The sequence below is a fragment of the Argopecten irradians genome, chromosome 6 (assembly GCF_041381155.1).
Source record: "Argopecten irradians isolate NY chromosome 6, Ai_NY, whole genome shotgun sequence".
Classification (NCBI taxonomy): Eukaryota; Metazoa; Mollusca; class Bivalvia; order Pectinida; family Pectinidae; genus Argopecten; species Argopecten irradians.
This window is the reverse complement of record NC_091139.1, coordinates 11,220,554-11,247,574: the sequence shown is the minus strand read 5'-3', so window position 1 is coordinate 11,247,574 and position 27,021 is coordinate 11,220,554. Positions and strand designations below refer to the sequence as shown.

At 32.8% G+C, this 27,021-nt stretch overlaps 1 protein-coding gene across 1 annotated transcript in view; it reads right to left on the bottom strand.

Annotated features, from left to right (window-relative positions):
* Window positions 1–15,206: 15,206 nt before the first annotated feature.
* Window positions 15,207–27,021, bottom strand: part of LOC138324972 (rho GTPase-activating protein 100F-like) — a 52,367-nt gene continuing 40,552 nt past the window's right edge. Inside the window, exons 3-5 of the mRNA XM_069270279.1 lie at window positions 22,974–23,134; window positions 22,175–22,376; window positions 15,207–21,480 (exon numbers count right to left, since the gene is read on the bottom strand). Of these exons, the coding sequence (XP_069126380.1) occupies window positions 21,380–21,480; window positions 22,175–22,376; window positions 22,974–23,134 (464 nt within the window). The 3' untranslated portion in view covers window positions 15,207–21,379. The remainder of the gene's footprint in view (window positions 21,481–22,174; window positions 22,377–22,973; window positions 23,135–27,021) is intronic.

Genomic DNA, 27,021 nt, shown 5'->3' with positions numbered 1-27,021 from the left:
CACTGACTTTAATTTCAATAAACATGAATAAAAAGCACATTGTATCAAAATATATATAGAGAGATAGTCACATGCCCAAAGGTGTCTACATTAAATGCGTTTAGAGTATCAGGCAGGCACCATGCAACGTGATGCCCTTCAGACGCCGACATTTTGTTTTTCTGTATGTTTGTTATTTTTAAAAGGGTCGAAAGTTCGTATATCGGATTACAAAATTGGGTCAAATGGCAATTTCATAAATTTGAGAACAAAGTATGTCCACGGTAAAAAACAACACTGGTCATGTTATTTATCACATCCCATCGCCAGTCTGTTGGCATTTCGTTCATTTTCAATTAATTTAAAGGCCCACTACCTTTCCGGAGCAAAACATAAAGGTTTCTTAAAAAACATTAATAACATCAGAAAATATATACCGATGGCCTAAGATGAGGTTACCACACCAAACACATGCAAGATTTCCTGCGTAATATATGATAACAGTGGAGAGTCATTTCGCCGTTTTGCCGTCTGGCGCAGAGATAATCAACTACCGCGCGGTATTTAGGACGACGGCGGGAAACATAAAACGACCCGCGTTATGAAAATTAACATTTTATTTATTTTAATAAAATTGTTCAGAAGGTGATGATACGTGTAGTATTATCGGTAAGTTAATAACTTTTGTGACTCTACAAAATTATCGATCTCGTTTTTCATTCCCATTTTAAAAATTAAAAGCCGTTTCAGAAAGGTAGTGGCCCTTTAATACTGTTCAGCAACATTGATTTATTTTCTTTCGTCCATGTTAACTTGCTATGGTAATGATTTTAAAACCCATGTAGCTACCACAGAATTGGCTTTTTTCGCAGGACCATAATGTTTATCGAATGGATTTATTGCGATATGGCTATATATATTTATTGTTTCTTTGATAATACTAGTTATAGACCATCGAGTAGGATGGAAACTTTAATTTTGTCTTTTGTGCAAAATAGTGAAAATATTAAAGTTTCCACTTCATGAGATGACATATAACTTTTGTTTATCAAGAAATATTCTATTTATTACGCGTCTCTATCCAAGGGCTAGACTAATCCTACTAAAACTAGTTCATATTGGTTTTTTTCTTTCGTTCTGCAGCAATACCTATTTAAATACTTTTTAATTATTTCCTGATTAAAGATTTCGAACAAAAAATACATAAAATAATAAAATGCATCACTTATTTGTTACAACAGTTAAAAATGAAAATTTGTAAAATGCACGTCATTTTATATTTTTGTTTGATATTTTCAGAAAAAAAGAAAGAAAGAAAAAAGAATACCATAAAGAATTTCACCAGAAAACCTTATAATTCCTTGTCAAATGTTTTAATCAATTAATATACCTTTTATTTTTACAATTATCTCGCGAATTATTTTTTCGCTACGACATCAAAGGCCCGCGAAATAGTGAAGATGGCTGACTGTAAGATATATGTTTGATTTGTTACATTTTAATTTTATATGTCAATATTCCGCAAATCACGAAAATCTAATCCTCACAAAAATAAACGGCCTTAAAGCATACCTTGGTATTAGAATATTTTAGTGCATTTGTTAAATTTCATATAATATCTCGTTTGGTATTTCATCTTGAAGCGATAATTATGATTTAATGTGATATTGTAATATCCAGTTGAAGATTCAAATTAAATGAGGTTCGCTCTGGTACATCTGAGTCCGTGGCATCACGAGATGTACCAAACTGAACAATACATACTGTTCTATATATAATGCTCTATTGCATTAAGCTCTCATAAACCATATTGAATGCAATTAGTACATGTGGTTATTATGTATTATTTACCGTCATCTAGGGAGTACATAAACAATAGGAAACCCTATAGTATTTGACAAGTGTGATAAATACTTCGAAAGGTATGTAGTGTTATTGGCCATAAGTCAGAACTACATGTTCTCTAAATCAAATTAAAAATTTAAATTGTAGCTGCAAGCTATTGAAGATGCCCTATATTCATCATTAGGATATCACAGAGTTACCTGTCTTCGGGGTTGGAATTGATTGCTACATCATGTGTTTGTGACCATAACGTCAATTTTTTTTCAGGGAAAACGACGTAATTTTCACTCTTAAACTGATGATGGCACAATACATACCTTACTGCAACTACGACAAGGGCAAATATATCTGTAATGTGCTAATATGTATTATTTCATGTAAATGTCGTCCAGGCCCTAATAACCGGCTAGCATAATGTTTTTATATTGAGATATATCGCAAGCAAATTGTGTTGTAAGTAGAGTTACTCTGTAAGATATACTACCAAGTCTTGCGCGTTTCATTTTGCTCTGGTAAAAGAAATTGCAACATTATAATTACAAATTCATCAACGTCTTTAAATCATTCTTAGTTTGATTAAAATGTTTCATTTGAGAAAAAAAATCAATATTACTTTTTTGTCAATACTGTCCGAATATGTGAAGTATTGTTTATCATAGAGAGTCAGTCAAGGTAAAAAATGATTTCGTTGGTACATTAAGTGCTCTTATAATCAAAATCATTTTATAACTGTTACACTTTTAATATTTAATATTCAATTTTTGACGATGTCATGCTACATTTGTAAATCCATTATGCATGTCTTTGATCTCTGGATACCATAATTTATCAGAAATATGAGTATATAAGTTACATAACCACATTTTAAAACAAAAGTGAATTTTCATTGTACTTTTCCATGTCATCATGGTATATCTATTGTCTTCTGTGCATATCATACATAATAAATTTTGTCTGATTTACCCTCTTGATATTTTTATTAAATATCAAAGAGTACACCTCTGAATAAAATGATATATTGATTGACTTCTCTTTGTTACAATTGAAAAATAAAATATGTTGAATTCCAAGTGCATTTACATTGTAACATATTTCCGAGCAGAAAAAAAATAAATATGACAAGGTTATAGAAACATCAAGCAATATATTATTAAGGTTTTGTAGTTCAACCAATCAAAACTGAAGTAACATTTTTGTAAAATCATAGGTGATAAGCTAAGTATGAATTATTTACTATTTTAGAGTTGATAATGATCTTGGAGACCAACCTATGGATCTTGCAGAGCATTGTTTGTTTGAAGGATCATAAGGTTTCTTTTGCGCTCAGCTTGAAATTTTGTTTTGAGAGACAGGGAAATGTGTGTGTGATTAATGTCAATCAATGTTAGATAATCTAATACGTCAATTTTAGTGGCCTCGTCATACATACAGGCAGTTCATATCTACGTGAGTAGCGGAGATAACCTTAAGGACCTCTGTGTTTACGTGGGTACCCATATGTAAACATATGCACCCCTATATCAGTATGAATGGTCGGAACATTACGTAGGGAAATCGTGAGGCGAGTTACTCAATGTTATCGCTGTTCCTATCGATATTACTGCAGACAGCGGTGTCTCGAGTTGTCATTAAAAACAGGTCAACTTCAATAGGGTATTCAAAAAGGATTCAAAGAAACTAAATTTGAAATAAAAGCTTGAAAAAGTGTCTAATTGAGCAAAAACATTTCGTTTGTTAGTGTTGAAACTTAGCGCCAGTTCGACACGCGTTGACCGAAGTTACCTTGTGAGTGAAAAGAAAATCGTACAAAAAGCTTACCCCACACTGAGAATTTATCTGTTTTAAATCCCATTTTAGACAAAGGAGTTACCATCCTTTTACTGTAAGTTGTTAGTAATTTAAGATTTCACGGCTTTCATGAGTAGTAGACAGTAAAAAAACAACAAGTAATATTCCGTTCCGGTCCGGTATACGATCTTTTGTTAGTTGTCGCCATCCACTACCGGTTGTCGTCTACAAGGTGTGAATTTGTCATAAAGGACGATCAAGTGATTGATTTTTGATCGATAACTATTGGAAAGTACAAAAAAAATAAAAACATGTACAAGACGTAAGCAGTAATTTGCTTAATCCAGTTCTTTGAGCATGGCTTACACAACCAAATATCACAATAATTATAAACTTGAAAGAGGGTTATTGAAAGGGCAAAGGTTTTTGATTATCGACTTTGATTTTGTTAATTATTGCAATTAAAACTTTAAAGTGACGCAAAACGAGTATATGAGAAAGCTATAATCAGTATCTTAAATTTCTATCATGAATTCATAAAGTTTAAATATTGTGATCGTTTCGCATATAGTCTGGTGATTATTGCTTGCCATAAACCTTTCGTCTCTTCTGTACTTTAAAGATGCTCCACCGCCGACAGAGCATAAATGATGTTAATCATTTGAACAATAATTGGTGTTTAATCGTGTATATATATGCCTAATTAACACAAAAAATAAAAAAAAAAATTTATTTCGGCTTTGGTGCATGCGCAATCAGTACTTTATTCCATATAGGATATAGTGTCACGGAATTTTTTCGGGATGCAATTAATTATTATTCATATTTTAAACTTGTAGTAAAATTATAAGCTCAAACTTTTCAATGGTGGTTATGGTGTAAAGTAAGTAACTTTTGTAACTGGAGAAAAATACTAAATCGTCTACTCATGTTTTTTATAGTGCAAAAATACCATTTGTCAGCGGTGGAGCATCTTTAAGAATAAGTCTCATGCGGCTGTCATTTAATGATGGAGTATCATCATTCATGCACATGGAAGGCTAGTTCAGTAAAGAGCATTGCTTTCTACTTTTAGCAAAACTTTATTAAAAATTAATTTCAAATTTGACCAGAAGAGGTGATGGATGTTCTGTATTCGTTATTTTTCCCCGTGCCACAGGAAGTCTGTTTGTTAAAGGATATGAACAGGTATATACCATTAATAAATCTTTTATAAAGGTAATAAATCTTAAATAAAGAATAATCAATCTTTAATAAAAATAATAAATCTTCGATAAAAAAATCATAAATCTTTGATAAAAAATCATAAATCTTCTTACATGAGCTTCCTTTTTATATCTGTTTTTTTCAATACATCCACCATTATTCCGTTTGGTAGAATGTTTCACTATTTGTCACGATTTTTGTTAATTAATTTGTTTATGTCAGTACATGTAGGTCGTTCTAATTAAGGGCGATTCATTAGATTACCTCATTAATAATCACTATGTTTTCTCTATAATATTTTGTCATTTTTTGTCGCTTTAAGTTCGTTTTCATTAATAATAGCTCGAATTTCCTCAAAATGATATTTTAATTCTAGACAATTAATTGATTCTATTTTTTGAATCACGATTCACCGAGTTATTAATCATAATTAGAAGTGATTAGTGATTGCAGTTTTGTAAAAAGAAACGATTAATCACAAAAGACAAAATACAATTTTTCTTGTTTTGCAATCGTTTTTAAAGTCCATTCTAATTGGTATTCAGTGCGGGATTTTGGTCGTCCATCAAGGTGCTAGCTAGGTGGGAAAGAGGCTACCACAATTACGTCATAACAGGTATTAAGATGGCAGTAATGAAATGGTCACGGTCTGAATGTTAATTTTCTATGTTCTTACGTTTCGTTCACGCTTGAGTGATGATGAATTTGACTTAGTCTATATAATACAATTTACACACATGTTGATTGATAGCAATGTATTTTTTTAAAACGGATCGTAATTCTAGTAAATATTCCCAAATATGGTAAAATAATATACGAGCAAATATGCATATCTTGTGTAGGTAAATAAAGTTACACTATAACAGAAGAATTCGAAGAATTATATATCCTTCACTATGTATCATAATCACAAAATAATGAGGACAATTACATATCCTAAATCATGTATCATTATATCAAACGTATTTGAACAATTAAACACCTAAATCGGGAATTTATTACACGAAGTCTACCTCGTGTCTCACACTGATATTATAATAAATGGTGGGTATCATCACTCAACTGAAGTAAATTATGATTTAAAAATATTTTTGGAGCTATCTTGTGTCCAGTACCCAATTTTGTAGAACATGGACCTACTTCTTTTTGCTTCATATATACTGACATATACTGTCTATACTAAATATCCTTATCTGGAACCGCGGTGCCCATATTACCACAAGCCTTCTACATTTTAATCTAAAGTTCGAATCCAATGTGGGATAGTGGTCACGTACTGGCCGCTGGTAGTGGTTTACTCCGCTTACTCCGGCTTTTTCCACCATCTAGACCCGGCACGTCCTTGAATTTTCCCGAGTTCCAATAGGACTTTTAAAGAAATAAACCAAACTAAACACTAGATATGCTTATTATACATCGTGGTTCATCTGACCAATATTGGAGGTTTGTACGCATATACTGTATGTATGTCAAATAATGGCATCAAAATGATATGTTTCAAGGATTAATTGTATGGCAATCTTGATGGTTTTCATATGACCGTCGGTTATTCATGTGGTTTTAGATTTTCGCGATCTGGCTTTAAAGTACATGTATATATAATTTAACAATTTTTATCACTTTGAGGATCAATTTTTTGCGATCATAGCAATAACCCGCGAAATAGCGAATAGCTATACGATATTTGCTTTGATATGATGTTATTCTAGGTTATGGTTAATCTGTGATGTTTACGTTTTGCCATCTTTGAATCTTTGCATAAAAACAACAGCTATTATCTTATTATAATTGTAATAATACTTTTAACTGGACCCACGTGTTCTAAAGACAATCACTGTAGCTTAAAATCTAACCTAAAATAATTGCTGTAAAACATTGATGCCTGTTATATCATTTAGAATTGACAATGCTTTAAATAATTGATTTCTCATCGATATGACAAGACATTATTTCACCCCTTTCACAAATGTCTTAAAATTGTGGTAAGAATCACTTTTGAACCATTGAACCACATTGCCTGTATAATTATATGAATAAAGGCGAGTCATACTGTCCTCGGGAGGCTGACATTTAGATGACGTAATACACTCGTAGGAGCGACAAATTTTTACCTGTTAATTAGACATTAATTTGAAGCACTAGCCTTACCTGTTATATATGTAAACGCACCTTTGTCACCAGGTCACATCATGGATTTATACTAAAAAAAAAACCTTGGTAGTTAGTAAGGTGTCAAACGCTATTTTAATCAAAGTAAGGGAAATATTCTTCTGAAGTTAAATAAAAATAAAAAATGTATAAATATTGTTATCCTACACTATATTTAGATTTATCAAAAAATAATCTATACTTTTACATACTGAAAATTGTTATTTAACCATACCATACTAAATATACTTCTAGATTTACATGAAATCCCACTTTTACCATAAATAACATCTGCAGGGGTTATTTATGTAAAGGCCTCTGTCATTGTGTTTTGTAGTACAAAAGTACATACCCAGTAATATGATCCTTCGGTTTCGGAGACTGATTTTAATATTTTTCAAAACAAGGTTATATATCAAATGTTCCTAGGTCAAGGATGTTTGGCATGAAAGCCAACCGATGACATTTTTAAATATGTAATGTATCGTTTTCCCGAAAACAAATCAGCTGAACAGTATATTACGATAATTAGTCATTCATTCAATTGAATTGCTAATGCTTATGCATTCAATTGTTGCCTAACGGACGTTGATAATATTAAACATTGTTGACACTTGTGCATCGGTTTTGTCTTGTGTCTACAACTTCGTGGTATTAAAGGGGTTTGTGACTGAAGTGAAATACATAGACCTCACTATAGTAATCAAACTTTTTAAAAAAAAAGAAAAAAGAAGATAAGGTGATAAAGATATATTTAGTCGAATTAGAGAAGAGCTCGGAAATATGAGAAAATTTGTCCTATTTTTACCACACAATTTTGATCAAAATTTGATAAAACTCAGTTTTCTCAGGGTAAGAGAATATCCTGATTAATTTCGTGTTAACACGCGATGATTTTTGGTCTGTTGATAGACAAATGTTGCAGATGTCCTCGTGATAAATGACGATTTATTAAAGTGTTGACATGACATGTCACTTACATAACTGATGACATAGGAAACGTATTGGCTTCCATGTATGCCTAATTCATACATGTAGTCCAGGTCTCGATTTTGGACGTCTTAATTCGTTTATTACTTTGATCTGATCAATGTCTCGCACAAATTGGTTCTAGAAGCACAAAAACCAACCTACTACGATACAGCAGTTCTGCAGGCTTTTGGTCTGAAAACAAATATTAGAAATAATATATATTTCATTGAAATTAACAGCATATGGATTGATGTTTTTCGATTTTCTAATTGAACCTTTATGCAATTTTTCATATATAATTGTTGTTTTTCATTTGTCTATTTTTTGTTGTATTTTATCATCATTTGCGTATCTGATAAGCATTGAAAGAACGACTAGTTCATATGGCAATGGCTAATTCATCCTATGTTATTTACGTATTAATTTGTAATCGTCTATTTTCTTGCCATTGTTCGAGACCTTTAGCATTGAACCTTCCGACCTAGTGCAACCTAGGACCTCAACTGGCATTAAGATGTATAATATAACATGTGAATTGGGTAGGTAGCCAAGAAACTTGAACTAAAAAGTACAACGGATTTACATCTTAAAATACCTGGTATATCAACTATTTAAACTATCCACTCTTCAGGAAAGCATGTGGGAATTTAAGAAGACATGTCAGCTCACCTGGCGTAAACTTTCTAAATATGTCTCAATTTGGAGAGAAAATTTAGACCTTTAAGAAAGTTAAGATTTCTTGTGGAGATTCTTTTATGCGATAAGAGGTATTAAAATTCTGTGTCTTTATCTGAGATATTCTCAGTAATCTTATCAGTGATATTTTAAAATCATTTCATCCCCCAACCAGCGTCTAGAATAGTGTGACTATTGTGAAGCTCACGACAGGTAGGATTTGTATATGGGAACATCACAATACGTTCGTGTAATTTTCACGTGGGGTTATTATGAAAGATGATAGAGCACAAATTCACGCTCGACCTGGATGAGATAGCGTTTTCGATATATTTATAGCCCAATTATGTATATATTATGCTTCACATTTAATGGCGTAAAAATGTTCAAGTATACAAAATAAGTGTTTACATATGAATATTTATGTTTTCACCTCCCAATGGAGGTCAAAATATCCGTAAATATGTACACAGTTACTGACCGGAAATTAGACGGTAAACGAACTTTTTAAAGGTACAAGTATCTGTTGAAAGGTTGAATTACACAAAAAAGGGGGAAAATAGTGTTATATTTCAGTATAAATTGTCGTATCTAATGAATAAAGAAGCATTCAAAATAATTCACTGCTATTTTGAAATATCATTTGCCATTATGCACCTTTAACTGCATGTAATGGCCAATTCTAAACCATGGAAAGATACTCCTTATCAACCGCTTGCAAGATGAGAGGACTGCTCGTCTTCAGATCCTAGGATATTGGGACAAACTTAGAAATAAATTCTGCTATATCTAATGGATGAGCATCCTTGATATTCCAGTGGTTATTATCACTGTAGTTATATCTGCCCATGGGATATGTCATAGCTAAACTGAAGGCAGCTTCGGCAGGAAAATACTGTCCAATTACAAACTAATATATGCTTCCTTTCAATATTATATAGAAAGCGACGCCCAACATGAAAAGCCGCACAATCAACCACAGTGTATCATTATTCGATTCGTTTAATGTACATCAAAGCACCGAACTACCTGCATCATCTGTTGTCGCACACAGATCCTTCATTTTGCTATGACATTGTCCAGAAGTGGATAAAATGGCAGTGCTAGTAACCCTTGGAGTATGATGGAAAATGGAGTGCACAAGAAACTAAATCCTGCTGTATCTATCTGGAGTTCATGATATACATATTGGTCCCGATCAACATATTGAATGGATAAAGATAGTAAGGGTTAACGTATCGTCTGTCTAATGATCATTAAATGACGACAAAAGATACTAAAACGGTCTTTAATATTTGTCTGCTTTGTTTTCGAAAACCTTCCGAGCGCGAAAAAATTAATATGAATAAAACTAGACAACTGTTTTTATTGCGAAGATAACAACACCGATATGTTTACACAATTCAAATCACGAAATCATAACAGTATATAGTACATTGTTACATATGTGTGTAATGATTACGTCATCTCCGAGAAAATCACTTATATCGCCACATGTAATTAGACTTTGATAATGATCATGCTTAAATATGGCTCAATGCATAAAAACCCAATAATACAATGCTTTGGTGCAGTTAGCCCATATTTTTTGATAACTTTTCTTCTTTTTGGTAAATTTGGTTTATGTAGAATTTTAATAAAGATCAGTTTTTTATTTAATAGATAGACTTGATATGAGCAATATAAGTTGTTTACGTAATATTTACTGCAAGTCATGTCAAGATATTGCGGTTCCGATTTTATATATTGCATTCAATCCATGTTCAAATTAGCTTGCGTGAGAGTGTTTTTATATACTTTTATATCATAAATATGTAAATGGGTGTAATTTAGTTCCCATTTTCCATGCAAAGTGTGCCCTCTTATGGACCTACACGATGATTCCTTTATTTTTTCCTATACAAATTGTCTGTTCTAGACTGTGAAATCATTATCACATCAATGCGCTGGTTAGAAGATGATTTTGCAAAATTGATAATAGTACCATAGGTCAGATTTCATGTTCCATAGGGTGTAGATATTGACAAAGTCTATTTATGTTGTTATGCATCTCTGTGACATAGGTATATCTATGAGATACATTGGGTAAGCATTGTCGCCAAGCGACGTGTAATAAACGAGGCAATTTATAATAAAATAAAAATATTAACTTTTGAAATAAAATTGGTTTTCCAAAAATTGGAATTTGACACTCTGTTACATATTGCGTCGATTATAATTACGTAGTGGTAATGGCTTCTTGTATTAACATGGTATTTGTAGTGTTCATTGAATGTTAAGTATTTCGTTGTCATGAAATTTTTTAAAAAAAAATCACAATTTTAGCAACGGGTCCCGGTCGATACAAAATGTTTAAAATAAGTTTATTAATTATACAAAAGAAGAGTGTGTCTACATTATGCATAGTCTATATAAAGACAATAGAAAGTCTTCTTACTGAAATATCGTACAGTGAATATTGGTAAAGGCAAATTTGCCCATTGTTGTTCCATTCTTTTCTGCAGTTATATGCCAAGGTGACAATCCCGAATGCTATTTTAGACGAGAGGAAACAATATCAGTTTCATGGTTTCAAATTTCTATGCAACCGTGCAATATTTTACATAATGAATTCTTCAAACAGTAAATATTATGAGATATGAATAATGTTAATGATAGATGACATAAAATTTCAGCATGACACAGATTATTATGTATACAGGACACAAGCATTGTAAAACACGTGCCCGAGTTCCACGTGTGAACAATGTGGTGCTTCCATGGGTTATGGGACTGATAATGAACATCGTGACAGAAAGTCGACCTGGTCCCGTCTAGTGCTGACATGTAGATATACTACTGTTAGCCATGCATACCGAGATGACAGTTGCAACACTGCGTTTGTCATACTGCACTTTATAACAAGGACATTTTGTGAAATATTTAATATGAATGCAGATTTCAATAACACCATGTGAAATTACTGGAAGGAATTCTGGTGAATGTAAACACAGCGCGAAAATTCAAGACAAAGGATAACAGTACCACAATATCCAAATATATGATGACAATTGCATGACAACGTCACAAAAGATGCAAGTGTTTCATACAGGTATCGTTGACGCAAAAGGGCAAATTCATCATCAATTCTTCTTGCAGGTATCATAAGGGGAAATCAACGCAATTAAAGAATAGTCAACGAATTATGTTTAAGTATCGAGTTAAGGTCTTCTATTGAGAACGAAACAAAAATGGATAAATAGGGCATGAAACGTCACATTACAAATTCAAACGGACAAATTGTGTATCATTACCTATCATGCCGCACAATCCATGCAAAACCCCAAAAGAAACTAATACACTGACACTTAATGTCACAATTGATAAATTTACTACCAAGACTAGACAATTACGGATGGCATTGTAAAGAAAGTATTATAGGGAAAACTCAACAGAAAAAATAAGATATGATAGCTTAAGTCGACTTTCTGGGATATCGAAAGAAAAGCAAAATTTCAATTCTAAGGGAGACAACTAAATTTTCCTGTTTTGATTTCAGGATTACAAACAAAAAGAAACGTTACCGAAGAATGTAAAACAATATCTTGTGAACATTCAAACCTTCAAATATGCACTATAATATACGAACTACAAGAAAATATAATTTCTTGAATATGAAGTTTTAATAATTAAGAGAAATAGAAAGTATGGTAAAAGCGGTTCCTAATGTAAATCATCACCTGAAGTACTCGTATGGTGTAAAAAATGTACAAACGAAACAACTTATCTTTCTCGTACAATTGAAATATTACCTTCTGCTCAAGTGACAGTAAACTCATTTATTATTAATACTAGATGTATATTCTTGTAAATTGTAAAACATCTTTTCTATCACAATGAGTTTGCCACAGCTATTTAATATATTTTCTTTTCATAGCAGAGATTGACAACAATCCTAATAAAGGTATTTCTGGTCTGTATTTAGGATGGACAAGCGTGTTTTCCGACACACCACACCACAACTGTAGCTATAAGTGGTAAGTTGTTACACTTTACATACTTATCTTCATCCCAGTAAACAAACATCATCTTGTTTCAGCAGATAATGGGATTGTTTTGTTATATGTGCATATAGGAAACACACGGGTAACCGGTGTTTCCGGCTGTGTAGAAAATGTTAAATGCTTGCTACCGAAATAACTTAACTTCATGCTGAACTGCGGAAGCACAAATTTGACAAAAATAGCACAGACTATTTAGTTGTTAATATTTCTTTCACCATGTGATACTTCCTTACCATGTCATGTATCCTCATTTCTTGATAAAAACAAACTACACCATTATAATAAAAATTGGGCAGAAAAATGAATGGTCATGGTCGAAAAAAAGATCTCCAGGAAACGGAAGCTCTTCTTATCTCCAATATAATTGAAGATGAACTTGCTATTGATTTAAAGTTTGATTATTTTAGTGTTAAATGTGTTGATGGCGATAAGCACCTGGGTGTTTTTGTACAATATTATAATGAATCTTTTACCCAATTATTTATCTAATTTATTACCGCCTTTAGTATAAGAAAATTCCGATTATAACCTCCGAAATTCTAACAACTAGCTATATAGTACTCCCTGCCCTAATTTCAACTACAACTTCAAACCTATCTTTTTCCAATATACTATCATACAACTATATGATCAACTAGACCTACAGATTCGTCAAAGCATTTCCTCTCCTTTTTCAATAATATATACTAATATTAACAGTAAATGTGTTCCTTACGTCTACTTTGTATTGGAAATCGAAACGCTAACATATTGCTTGGCAAACTAAAATAACGAAATATAATGAACTTACGTGTCAAAACACTCAGAAATATATTCTTGAAAAATAGATTTTGATTGTGTATATCCCTATATCCCTCTCTATATGTTTTACAATAAACTTATTGGTTTTGTAATACTGTCTCCCTTCCTATGCTGACGGGAAAAGAGAGAAACGACATGTATTCAGGGAGTATGGCATGAATGGAAAAGGACGTCACAGGTGAAATGACAGTAAAAGCACGAGAAAAAGGTTATTGTATACATGTACTTCTGCTGTCATCGTCAGAAGTGAGGATGTTATCATAAGCTTCTAGCGATATGTTCAAATGTATATATGCATCCCCCTCTCTCCTTCCCATCCTTCCCTCCGTCTATCTCTTGACAACATTATCTCCCCCCGACCCACCCGACGTTATGTCATGCTCATTGTCATTGAATTAAAGTATTTAAACGTCTTTTAACCAAGGCAATAGAAATTTGATAAAATCAAACGATAACGATGTTATGCAAGATATATTTGTCAGTTGATCAATAAGCACATAACTGTGGGTATATACTAGATAAAATAAGAATGTGGTAGTTCCTGACTTTGCCGGATGTAAACCATGTCCACTTTGTGGCTCCTGACGTGTCATTGTGCATAACAATTTTATCGGAGATTTGTGGTTTGTGGTGTTTTTATGGTGTAATTCTATTGTAAGTCTAAAAGGTCTTATCTACTTCCTATAGGAAATCGATACTTCACATACCTATTTCAGATGAGTCAATATGCCTTTTAAACACAACGCTAACAGAGTTACTTCCCTTCTATAGCAATAAACCAGTATTATTCATATTAGTACTAATTCAGTTAAACAAAATCATATTAGTACTAATTCAGTTAAACAAAATCCGAAAAGGGATGTTGATTATTTTTGGCAATTATCACGTTCTCGCTGAAGCTAGCAGTATATTTAACAGGTTTCACCACTGAAATTCAACATTACATACCACATCTACGTTGATAGTGAACTATTCTTTCTTTACTTTGTTTGCGGTTTCAAAGGATCTATCCCAAGTCTATTAAAATGATATGAAAAAAAAATATACTGCGATCCAAATTATTTTCTGGATTTAGTTTTTTATGCGAAATATCTATGACTGGAAACCGTTTTATTTTGCATGCTATTAAATTGTTTAAAACTATTGATAAACTGCTTTCAGTTATAGAAATTTGCCTTCGAAACTACAATATAAAATATTATCTTTAATGCAAGGTAACTAACGATATTTTCTTCTTGAAGTGTTATCAGAATTCACATGTGGAGTGTAGAGAGAATATTAAACTAGGATCAAGTTTGAGAATGCTTCCTTTTCAGAAACTCATGTTTTTATTTTCGTAGTATTTCTTGTATGTATATGATCTTAATTAAATGATATTTCATTTCATATGAGTACAAGTACAATCTTCGAGGCGAGTTTGATAAAATCTTAAATTATATGAAAATAACACAGATTTAAAACCTACATTTCAAAGAATGTCAACGTCAAATTGTGCCGTAAAATCCAGTAGAGGTCACTGTTTTTCCCGTCGTCTTCAAAATCTATTTTCCTGCCGTCACTTGTTTTTGTCATGATTTCAATATGGATTTTCTATCTGGAACAGCCAATGCCAATCTCTACTTAAGTTATTACGCAAAAGTAATAATCACTGAATATCAGGCGGACTATGTGATGCCCCGTGTATATGTGTTAATGTAATTGATTTGGCTTCATTATAATGTTGAGCGAAATAAAAAACAAAAACAATCATTTTGACAAAAATATTAATTCTCCTTTATTTATTTAACTTATCGATATAAATCTATCTAAACAAGACTGTAGTTAATTACAATAGATACTATGTACATTATGGTATTAAATTACTTAAATTATTATTTCAGGAGTTCTGTAACCCGTACATGCAAAATGTCTCTGTTCGCCATTGTTGGTGAATGTCACTTCCGGACCTGCGGCGTTGATGTCGTAGGTTTTTCCCGGAACTGATGTGTTGACGTTCTTAGGGTCATTCAAAACGTAAGTACAGATATACAATCTTGTAACCAAAATCAAAGCTTCTGGTTTATCAGTGACAAATGGACGATGGCAGATATTTGAATTATGATACATGCACTTACAATGTTATTTAATCATTAAAAAACTTAATTGTGGTTAAAATGGGACTCAAGTTGAATATCAAAACCAACTTTGGTCTAATATTGTATGAAACTACGTAAAATTAAGATAATTGAGATAAGCATTTTATTGACGAAAAACATTTTCGTATGAAGACTTCATTACATTTCAACAAGTTCTCAATATGAAATTTTATGAATAACGCTTTCATCAACACGAATCAGCCATTCAACAGAAGTCCTAAAAGACATTCCGATAAGTACCAGTATCGAGATGAACATAAACCACAGATATTTTCCTTGCAATCTCACTTACGCCATATATACCGTACTGGTCTCATACTGTAGTGATGTCTTGTACAAGTAACTGGTATCATCCTTTCTAAACAACCACCCAGACATTTTCCTCAAATTCATGAAAAATTAGTGATAGCCGTAAGCTCACAGTTTCAGACAATACTATGAAGATGTTTCATGTTTTGTTTTAGCTTTCATGTGTTTTATTCGTGATACTTCAAAGGAATTGGTGGAAACAGAAAATGTTTTATCTCAAATTGATGTAGAAATATTAATTTAAGCTTAACTTCATTTTCATCTCATTAATTATAAGGGAATGTATGATTGTTCTTTTAACTCAATAAAATTTATAATATGGCATTGTCAAAAGTGATACCATTGATGGCAGTAAGCTTTCTCTGTACATATATGTTATGTCAAACAAAGTATACAAAGAGCTGACACAAAAATCTTTCACATCCGAAATATTTAACATCATCATTCATACATAAAAGGAATCGATATTGGACATCGCTAAATTAAACTATTATTACATTGTTTTGTTTTGTGTATCAAGAGGCGACTTTACAATGCCATGGAAATTCTCAAGGGGTTCTGAATGGATTCCATTCGGAATGATATGTATACAGAATGTGCAAGGTTACAATACGACGATTAAGTCCGAGAATAGCCAAAGCTACAATATAAAGTCACAGTATAACAATGTATGTAGTCTGGAATATATTGTCAACAGGGTTTATTACATATAATAAATATATTACATATCCATGTAATATTTTATGTATATCAACTTTGATTTCTGTTACTATATCTACATAATAACAATTGAACTATAAATATTTTAACATATCATACTTTTGTAACACTAAGTATAGATGCCCTGATAGGCATTAGAGATAAACTGTTTAAGCTTTTCAAAACACCCTAGCAGTCACCCTGCTAAGGTATTCAGAACTGCACTTCTGATTTCCTTTGTCGATGTTCCTGATTTTAACAGTAAGGCATAGTACCCCTATTTCACATCGATGACAAATCATCAGAATCACACGCAAAGCTTTTGGTTCAAACAAAAATAAATTCATAAATAAAACAATAAAAGCATGGAAACATGACTCAGTTTCAAAATTAAATATACCAGCTTGACCCTTATTTCTATTTTGAAAAGATCAAAGAAATTGTCATTTCAGTTTTAAACTTATCAATTTAAACTTTTTCATTTTAGGCGAAAAGATAACGGAACTTTCTCACAGTTTTAAATAATACGTGGTCAAAGAATCTGGAGTAGCATATATAAATATCATATAATATGGAATGAGTGATGGAAAAGGTTTATGGGGTTGAACGCTGTATTGCGTACTAATAGTGAACAAACACATTTGGTTTTAGAATAATCACACAATATTGGGAATTGTTTAGTGCTACTTAGAGTGGGAAAATTTATGGAGATCAAATAGCATAAAAGGTATAAGCTAAATGCTTAATTGGCAAAAGGAGTGATTACAATCGCTATATCTACATATAGTATATTTGTATCACAATACATTATCACATATAAACACATAGAAATAAATAAAATATTAAATTATTTATTTATTTAATCTATTTGGCTTCGTATTTATATATTCTATAAAGCCTAGCATAACCTACCTGTTTATGATACAATATGTATCCTAATTTGATTTTAAAATACGTATTGATAAAATACCAAACTAATACAACTGCAGCTAAATCGATTTGAAATTCACAACAATATATGTTTCAGTGCATGGTGTATACTAACAACAACGGCACATGCTGTATATGGAATTGATAAATTGATTTACAACAAGAATTTGGTGCTGATAAATGCTTTGAATTTGTATTCTGCAAACAGATTTATGCAATTAATATATATGAAACGAGCCTTCTTGTCTTATATTAATATATTAACAGTCTGTGTAAGTGTAATAGAATTTACCCCTGAATAATTTCTGTGGCGTCAAAATTATTTACCAGAGTGTTATATCATTTTTATAAATATCTTACTGTCTCTAAGCTTTAATTGACACTCTAACGCGTTTTTCATATAATATTGCTATAGTGGTTTTAACTTATATATTTATATATATATGCTATATATAGATTTTATTTTCCTAACATAATAATGTAAACTGTAATTTGCGTTAACGTAAAGCATTCAAAATATGCTAGATAAGTCCAATTCATATATTCTCTGATAAATTCTTACCAATGATAATTTTAATTGTTTTATAGAATAACAATAAACCTATAATATTTCAGGTGTCGTTGGCCATGTTTTCCCTACATTCAAAAGATCATAAATTATATAAAGTGATACGTAAGCGATCACCTGTGAAGTTGTTGAATTTTTGCGATTTATTATTTTAAAAATATTCGCGGTTTTTTTTGCGAATTATCTTAGTAGGTTTTGATAAAAACGTCATTTAGACGATAGGCTATGGTATGTAAAATCGTGATTTTGATCTTTTTGGCGAGGCAAATCGCGAATTTAGCGAATCATGCAGTTAACGAATTGCAAATTTAGCGAATCACGAATTTTGCGAATAGCAAATTTAGCGAATCAGGAAGTTAGCTAATCGCGAATTCAGCTAATCGCGAATTTACTGAATCGCGAATTTAGCGAAATTAAAAACCCCTCGAAATCACTATACAGTAGTTAGATTTTCTATTATTACATAATGTTTTAAGAATCGTATATCGTAATCAAAGTTGCAAAATGCATTTCAACTTTAGTAGATATTAGAGGTTTCAATAATTTGTAACTATATAAATATTAAATAATTGTATATTGATGCATGGTGTTTCTTATATGTCATATAAATCAAATGATATTCACATTTTACAATAGTGTGTATTGCAATTGTCTAAATACTTTGTGTAATATATATCACATGAATGAAAACAGAATATAGATTTATATTTTAACAGTTTGTTGTAAATATCAGATTTGTAGAAACTGAGCAACTTGAACTCCTGAGTAAACAAAGAAAACCGTCTAAAACAACAGCTATTGGTTTAAATCAGTTTTCTTTCTTTATACTTAACCTTAACTATACTACAATAGAAAATTAGAAAACTTCAAATAAACAAAAGGTACAAAATATAAATAAATACACAAATATTTCAATATCAATATCATTTAAATGAACGTAAATACAGAGGTTATCTCCCTTGTTACGTACAGTGACATTAATAGTTTAACTGTATGTAGCTATCATTTGTTGAAAACGAGGAAGGGAATGTAATTATACTGGCTAGAACGTTGTTTGGAGGTTGGGGGATTCAACCATATTTTTTTCCAAACAGATTTTCGAAGTTCTCTACCGCTGATGAATTAAATTTTATTGAAAAGTATTTATGATGGTGTTGTATTTATGTCAATTAAAATGGCTATAAGATACATAATTAATCACACTTGTTCAATACTTACTCGTCAACTTATGTCTTTGACAATTATATTTGGTTACGAAAATTCGATTCCTTATTAATGTATCATCATTATGTATGGGGAATTTTCTTAAAATTCACGTTTATGCTTGAATCCTCTGTCTCACATGGATAATATGTCTCTCTACCTTCAGGGACAGCCAAGATAACAATGTCGCTCTTTAATGAGAGGAAATCCGAGAAAGTCATGATATCGTATGTATAACACATATTATTAGTAAATAAGCGTTACATTGCCACTATTAAACACAAATAAATATCATAAAAGACAAAACGAACACAGCCATTTACACTTCTCTTAACAATCTAAGACTTAAAAAAGTGCGTAAATCTATTACACGTATATTGATAATCTAATTAACAATAATTGGGTTTGTTCTTCATGTGACAAGTCTTATTCAAGAAGCATTACAACAACCTGTTCCTTCATAATATAATCATTAGAACTTGAAAGCTAACTTAATTTGTTTGACTAAATTACATTTGATATTTTTTTAATAACCAATGTGATAAATAAATTTTAAATCACTGTGTTCAGTGTATATTGTTAACGAATTTAAAGATATACATACATAATAAGGCAGTCAATAAACAAATTAGGATTTGAAGAATTAAGCCAGACTTGCATTGGTCAATATTTGAGTAAGGACGGAAAAGCTACGCCAACGTTTCCCGCCAAAACAAGAGTGGGAACAGACAACAGGCTATATATAGCAACACAAATCAATAGACACGTGTATATATAGGTGAGATAAAATTGATTTCCGATATAGACACAACCTTGTTCTTTAGAAACGTTCGTTAGAGAATCAGACATATCACACAGTGGTTTTCATAAGGACTCATATAAACGACGGATACTGTAAATCAGTTAAAAGTGGCGATACCTTGTTTTCGTGGTTTAAGTCAGTAAATATTACCGAGGGAATTAAATCGGAATGCTCATTAAAAACCTCTCACAAATATCTCACAATAACACTGATATAGATAATGCAAAATGAAATTTGTGAAAATGAAAAATCTCTCACTTTTCTCAAACTTTCAGTACTTAGTGCCTAGATTTACAGTATATTATAAAACATAGCAGCTATACCTGTGTACCGTATATGATAGGGGATCTATTATATAGCTATAGAGGATCTCTTTGGTAAAAATATTGCTAAAGTTATGTACAGGTGATTTTTTTTTAAAAAAGACATAAAATTTATTTCATAGTTCTGTTTCCACAAACAACACTCATTCGACTTCCCATTAAATAAACTCATATACATTATCATAATCAACCATTTGAAATGATTGGTTGGCAAGATGGCCGGTAGACACTTTGATCCCGTTACGTGCGAGATTTTGGAAAACCGGATTTGACGATTTGGTGCAAATGCTCTGTTTAAAGACGAAATTATCTCAGAATTAAAACACACGAAGCGTCCAAATTCAAGCATGAAATATCGAGGTTGAATGACATTTCTGCACCAGTAGGGTAAATATAGTTAGTTGGCTCGCTTTTTGGACACTGTCGGAAACACACAAGGGAAATTTGTCAATTAATGGCGTAGATATCCGTCTGTCTGGACTCTGATTGGAAAACGCCGGATCCGGAAGTTCTAAAGTTTCCCTTGCTACTCCTAAATGACATTTGTCTCTCTCAACTCATAATGAGGTCTTTACTGTCTGCTACTTCAAACTTTGATGACGAGTTACTGGATGATTGTTGGTGTCAAATTCAGAAGTTATACAGTATATATGGTATACCAAACTGAATCGATCAGAACTCGGTTAGAAATTAAACTGACAACTCAGACCGCGTCGAAAATTTTGAAAGTGATGATTGCTTGTAATAATTGAAAATTATCGATGAATCCATACGGAGCAAAGTCCAGTTGAGAACAACCTGACACAGGTCAGATTAAATGTCGTTATATGAGATGTTCCCCTGATAAGACTGACCAGCTATAGACCTCTAGGAGGAAAGGTCTTGTGACTGTGGTTCTGTTGATCTTGGACTTCAATCAGGACTAGACGGTGGATGGTTATTTGACCTGTGACCTAAGATGGACCGGGCTGGTCATTCGTCGGTTTTGATTCTGCTCTTGGTTCTTCCGGCGTTGGTGTTTGAGTATCAGCACCGTTTTCAAGCTTCACCATCTCTGTAGTGAAAGAGGAAAACATATAACAAGGTGTCTGAAGTTTCATTGGTTACATCACATTTTATTGTGAAATAGGTACCGAAGGGTATTATCAATGTGCTTAATTTTCAGTAATTTCTAGTTTCGAATGGAATGAGCATATGAAACTTCCGACTGCATTTAAGCTGACAAATACCATTGATACAGATAAATGAAAACTCAAACTTGTCAGCGTACTGATAAATCGAGGCTACAAAGACAATGTGTTTTAAATCGTATAACCCACAAGTAATACATAAGAAAGTACAGTACACCTATGACACTAATAGAAAGTTAGACAATCGCGTACTGTGGGTCATCCTCGATACTCCAGGGGTTTCGATCACTTATTATCTCTATAATCCCTGGACTATATCATAGTAAAATTGAAAGCTGCAGAATAAAACATTTTACATAGTATTTTAGTCCTTTGATGTACACCAGAAAAGCGATAAAACGGTACACTGTGCTTGGCTGTACTTTTTAGTGGGGTTTTGATGTTGGGAGTCGCTCTTCTGTAGTCTTCAAAGGAAATCTTAGAAGACCTGTGGTTGGTTCAGAAGTTTTCCGCTGAGCTACCTCCAATTTTGATTTGATGATTTGGTCTTGTCGATACATATATATACAATTATCATGCAACTAGTAACGTAAATCAATGCAGTTATTAATGACTTACCGTAGTTTTCTGGCCAGATATCGAGAAGGTATTTAAGGACCTCGATGTGTTTTTTAAAGTCTAGAGTTTCCGAGGAGGAAGCTGGGGAGGGACAGAGAAGGACGGGACCAAAACATCCAGCCAGGCTGTCTATGGCCATCTTGTTCTTCTCGGACTTGGATGCAATCTTCTTTAGATGGTTTAGCACCGCAGCCATTGTTTCCTACACAAACAAATATAATAGCCGATTAACTTAACGTCATCTCCTCAATAATCATTCCACAAGATTATACTGTAAACGCTCTTGTTTTCAAGTAATTCGATATTTTAGCACAGAATAGGTTTTGAAATTCATTTATAGCCAAATGATTAATTCTTGCAATCATCAATGATAAAAGCGACTCGTACAAATACATTTTAACGCAATAATATATTAAGCAAAGCATTCTGATGGAAAAAAACCCGCTAAAATGATATAAATGTATTGCTAAAATATCTGTGATTTACAGCATTTTCAGTTTTTTTATTTGCTTTAAGTTGTTTATTACTTCAAAGTATTTTATTTTTCATAAAAAAAATAGATAGATAGATTTTTGAAAAGATTTTTAAGTGATAGAGATATAGCACAAAAAATATCGTACCCTAATGATAATTTCAATATTATGGGGAAAACAAATATAAAAGAATCATCGAGGTCAGCAGGTTAGGTGCTGAACAATGTCTATACATCTGGAAACTGGAGCCAATATAGCTTGATCAAATGGAGCAAAGTCTTGCCGTACGATGACGTCGACCGACAGGTCACAGAATATAAAAGTACCTGATTGGCTTTTGGAAGGCACTCCAGTATACTAAGCATGAGTTTGGCGCTTCCGTCTGGGTCGCTTGGCAACCGTACACTTAGGGCGTCCAGCAACATTTGGTACAGCGCGTTAGTGAAGAGAGGTTCAGGTAGTTCCCGTAAATAATCCTTCATCACACCTACAACGAAAAGTGGTTTTTTTCTGGTAAGTAAAAATAACTTTTATAAAACAAGAAAATGAAGATCTGAACCAGCAAAGATTAGAAGATCATCGCACCTATTATAAACCTTCATCAATACTTTGTTGTATATCAAAAAGTTGCAATTCGTTAATGAAAAAAGTTAGTTCTTCATAGTTGTTACAGCTGTGACAAACCGCCATAAGCATAACTAACTCTTTAAGAAAAACTTCTAAGCAGTTAAATCTTTCGTAATCTTTCAATGACCTTAATAACATATTAATATACCATCGTCGGTTAAATCCAAAAAAATTTCAGTAGCTCCCCAATAACAACCCAACAAAAAGTCATTAAAAGAGGTATATCATCGATCTTCGTCGATAAAATTACAAATGTCATATTAGGGAATACTCAATTCTACTCTATCAAAGCCAGTATTACAACGATATTATTTTATATCCCGATCAATATAGATGGGGGTAACCATGTTAGCGTAAAAAATAAGTATCATATGCCTTGGTATGTGGGATGATATACCAAGATTAAGCAAATGTCACTGTAACTGTAGTAGATGGGGGTTAGCGGTATGGAAGTTAGATGTATGTCTGCACGGGTATAGCACTACGTCTCGCGTGACTAGGGCAAATATAGCACGAGCTGGCAGATCGCTGTGGACGGAGGAAGAAAAATGTCCCAATAGTCTATTCAAGTTTATATATAATCCAAAGCATTCAACGATATCACGATTTAATGATCATCAAAACTATATCGATATAGTTTCTATTTATATCTCTCGTTCATAACCAACAGTGGAGTGCTTGCAGGACTATTTTCGCCTTTCGTATGCTTAGTGGTAAATTGGCTTTACTGCAATGTACATTTCTGCATCACTTGAGCAAGCAATGAACCACAAAAATAATGCCCAATGTCATATTGCTCACCAACCGTGAAGCAACTCATACCAGTTGTAAACTGGGTGTTCATTTCCAAAACACTGCAAACTCAGCATTTTTGTGGAACCGATGGCTGTTTTAGTACAAATACTCCCTTTGGGTAAAATTTTTAAATATTGCCGATAACATTCCGTGTGTAATATCAATTTATTACAGATTAAAGCACAGCCTCCCGTATAAACATTTCAAGTTTTACAATTATTGAAATCAGGACTGACTGTGGAAGGGGTTATAACTAGCTCTTTTGCTAACGTTAGCATAAACGGCCACGCATGCGCATTAAGCAATTTCCGTTTTAATCGCTGTCTTCGTATTTTGGATCCTTTTAATGCAAACATAATCTAATGTAAGCCATTTTGTTATGCACATGTTTCCTGATATATTTTCTTGCTGGATATTCTCTGTAATAACATAATTCGCTGAATAAAGATCAGATTATGGGTATGCAAGTGTGTTTTATTGTTTTTCAGCAAATATGCGAATGTGGTTTCAAAAACAGTTAATGTGTGTGATTATTTAGGCGTGCACACGTGCGCACACAATCAAATATATAATGGCAAATGTTGGTTGGCACCTTCGACAACTTTTACACGAAGCTCGCCTGTGTATTGATTGTATGGAGCCCGTTCTTTGTCTGGCAGTAACCATTGGCTAAGGTAAGCGTCTGGGTATTGCCTTTACAACTTACACAAATAAATATCTCTATATCATACTATTAGTTCTGCTTCAAATAAGGCATTAGCATCGCAAATAAATAGATTTATTTCTATAGAAAAGTGATTGATTTTATAGCCGCGTATGCTGGTTGATATTACCGATAAATTTTGGATCGAGAAGAAGTCTCTGCAGGTAATAAATTTTAGTTAACACGGTATTAAGTTTAGAAGCTCAAACTAGACCTGCTGTGCCAAAGCCAGGGCCGAGGCGCGTGCTAGTGCAAGTTCTCGCGATCTGGAGCCGTGTTATGCAACAACCAGAGCTGGCGATGAGTCATTGTCGTCGGTGTCTGGAGCCCGGCCGACAGTCGCATGTCCCGGTTATTGTCTGTCAACGCTATTGTCCGTAATCAGTCTTATACATAATACCTATCAGCATCAAATGGTTGTCATGACAGTCCATAGGTCCCGCTTCCTTTGTGACCGATCCTCAATGCTTTGCAATACTATTGTTCAAGCAGTCGTTGGTAAAGGTCTGTCATTCGTCCGTTTAAAATTTTGCCCACTGTTTTGTTTTCTCTTAAGACATCGGTTGTCAATTTGTGGTCTGTTGGTCCTTTGGCCAGGCGAACTAAAGCACTTGTACATCAAACATTTAAGAGGTTTTAAACACATACACAAATCTATGTTAATGTTCCTAGACAAATTGCCTCTGTGGTTACAGAAACATCATTTTGGTATGAAATTTAGTGTCCGTTTTAATTAGTTTTTTTCTTGAATGTGTTAAATTGTTTTTTATTGATAAACCAGACACCAAACCAAATGCCAGCAATGAAGAACGATATATGTTTATGCTCATGTATATCAATAAAGTCTCTTCGCTACGATTGGTCGTACAAAAGCTAAAGAAAATGTTTCATGTAATGTTTATTACAAGTCAAAAATCAACATGTCAACACAATTTCTATTGAGTGCGCTCCGGTATCCATATACAAGTTAACCAAGCTAAAGGATTTATACAAAATCGTTATCAAACCTAGCGTTTATGGTATCAAGGAGACATTAGATCGCCATCCTTCCACGTGGGAACAATTCATCTTCAATTACACGCATTTATTCTCCTCTGGATATTCAGAGTCAATCGAACGCTTGGGTATCATTAAATCATTTTCTATCAGGCGCTCTAAGCTTTTAATGTGAATTGACTGGTCAGCAAAAAATTAGGAGATGTGAATTTTGGACAGAAGAAAGGCTAGAATATAATTGATATGTAAATTAAAACAAAGCACAGATGTGTAAAGTAAACAAAGCACAAACAAATTTGTGTTTATACTCAAGAAGAATCCATCTAAGATCTGCGCGATAAATTCTATTTTGAAGCTGGCATCAATTTTTATTTATTTTTTTAAGTGGGTGATGATGTCACGGTGTTACTTAAAGGTATTAATCAGGTTATTGGGGCAATAAATGTGAGTCGGTCCAGGTATCCAAGGGCCATTTTACAATACACCGATCTAGCTAAAAAACCAAAGAAGGTCAAAAATAGTGAGTCGTTCCTTGTGTTTAATTAAAGAAAGTCAATCAAGGTAACCATGAGGGCCAACGATCCACGTAACCAGGGGAACCAGGTTATGAATCACGCGTCACACTTGGAATATATTATATTCCTCATTCCTTTTTCTGAATTGAACAAGGTTTAAGAATTTATCAAAAAAAGCTATCTATAAATGACGTCATACGCATGTGCTTTAATCTCATAAATATCCATTTTTGAGCAATTTCAAGAGCAACGATTTAAGCACACTCCACATGCAATGTTTAATTGGTCTTGCATGAAACCAATTATATGACAATATACCATATTTTGAAAAACTTCGATTTATTAAATTTATCAAAATGGTCGGACTGGATGTATAAGATAACTTAATGTCGAAACACTCTTCGAGGTTGGCAGATTAACATTAAACACAAACATTTGACTTGTCTATAGCTGTATCTTTATTGTTAAACAATTGACTTTAACAATAAAGATACAGCTATAGACATAGAAGTATCGAGTACATTTACTCAGAAATATGTATGATGTCCTTGCCCACTATATTTGCATAAGTTGGCATGACTGTTGTCACTCTTTTACCCATTTGCAGTTTGGCATGACCCAGTACTACGAACATCCATTACAATTAATGGATTCCTTTACCTAAAATCTCCCTAGGAATGCCGTTCAGATTTTAAGGAAGACACCATAACTTAATATTTTCCTTAACTTCTGTAATGC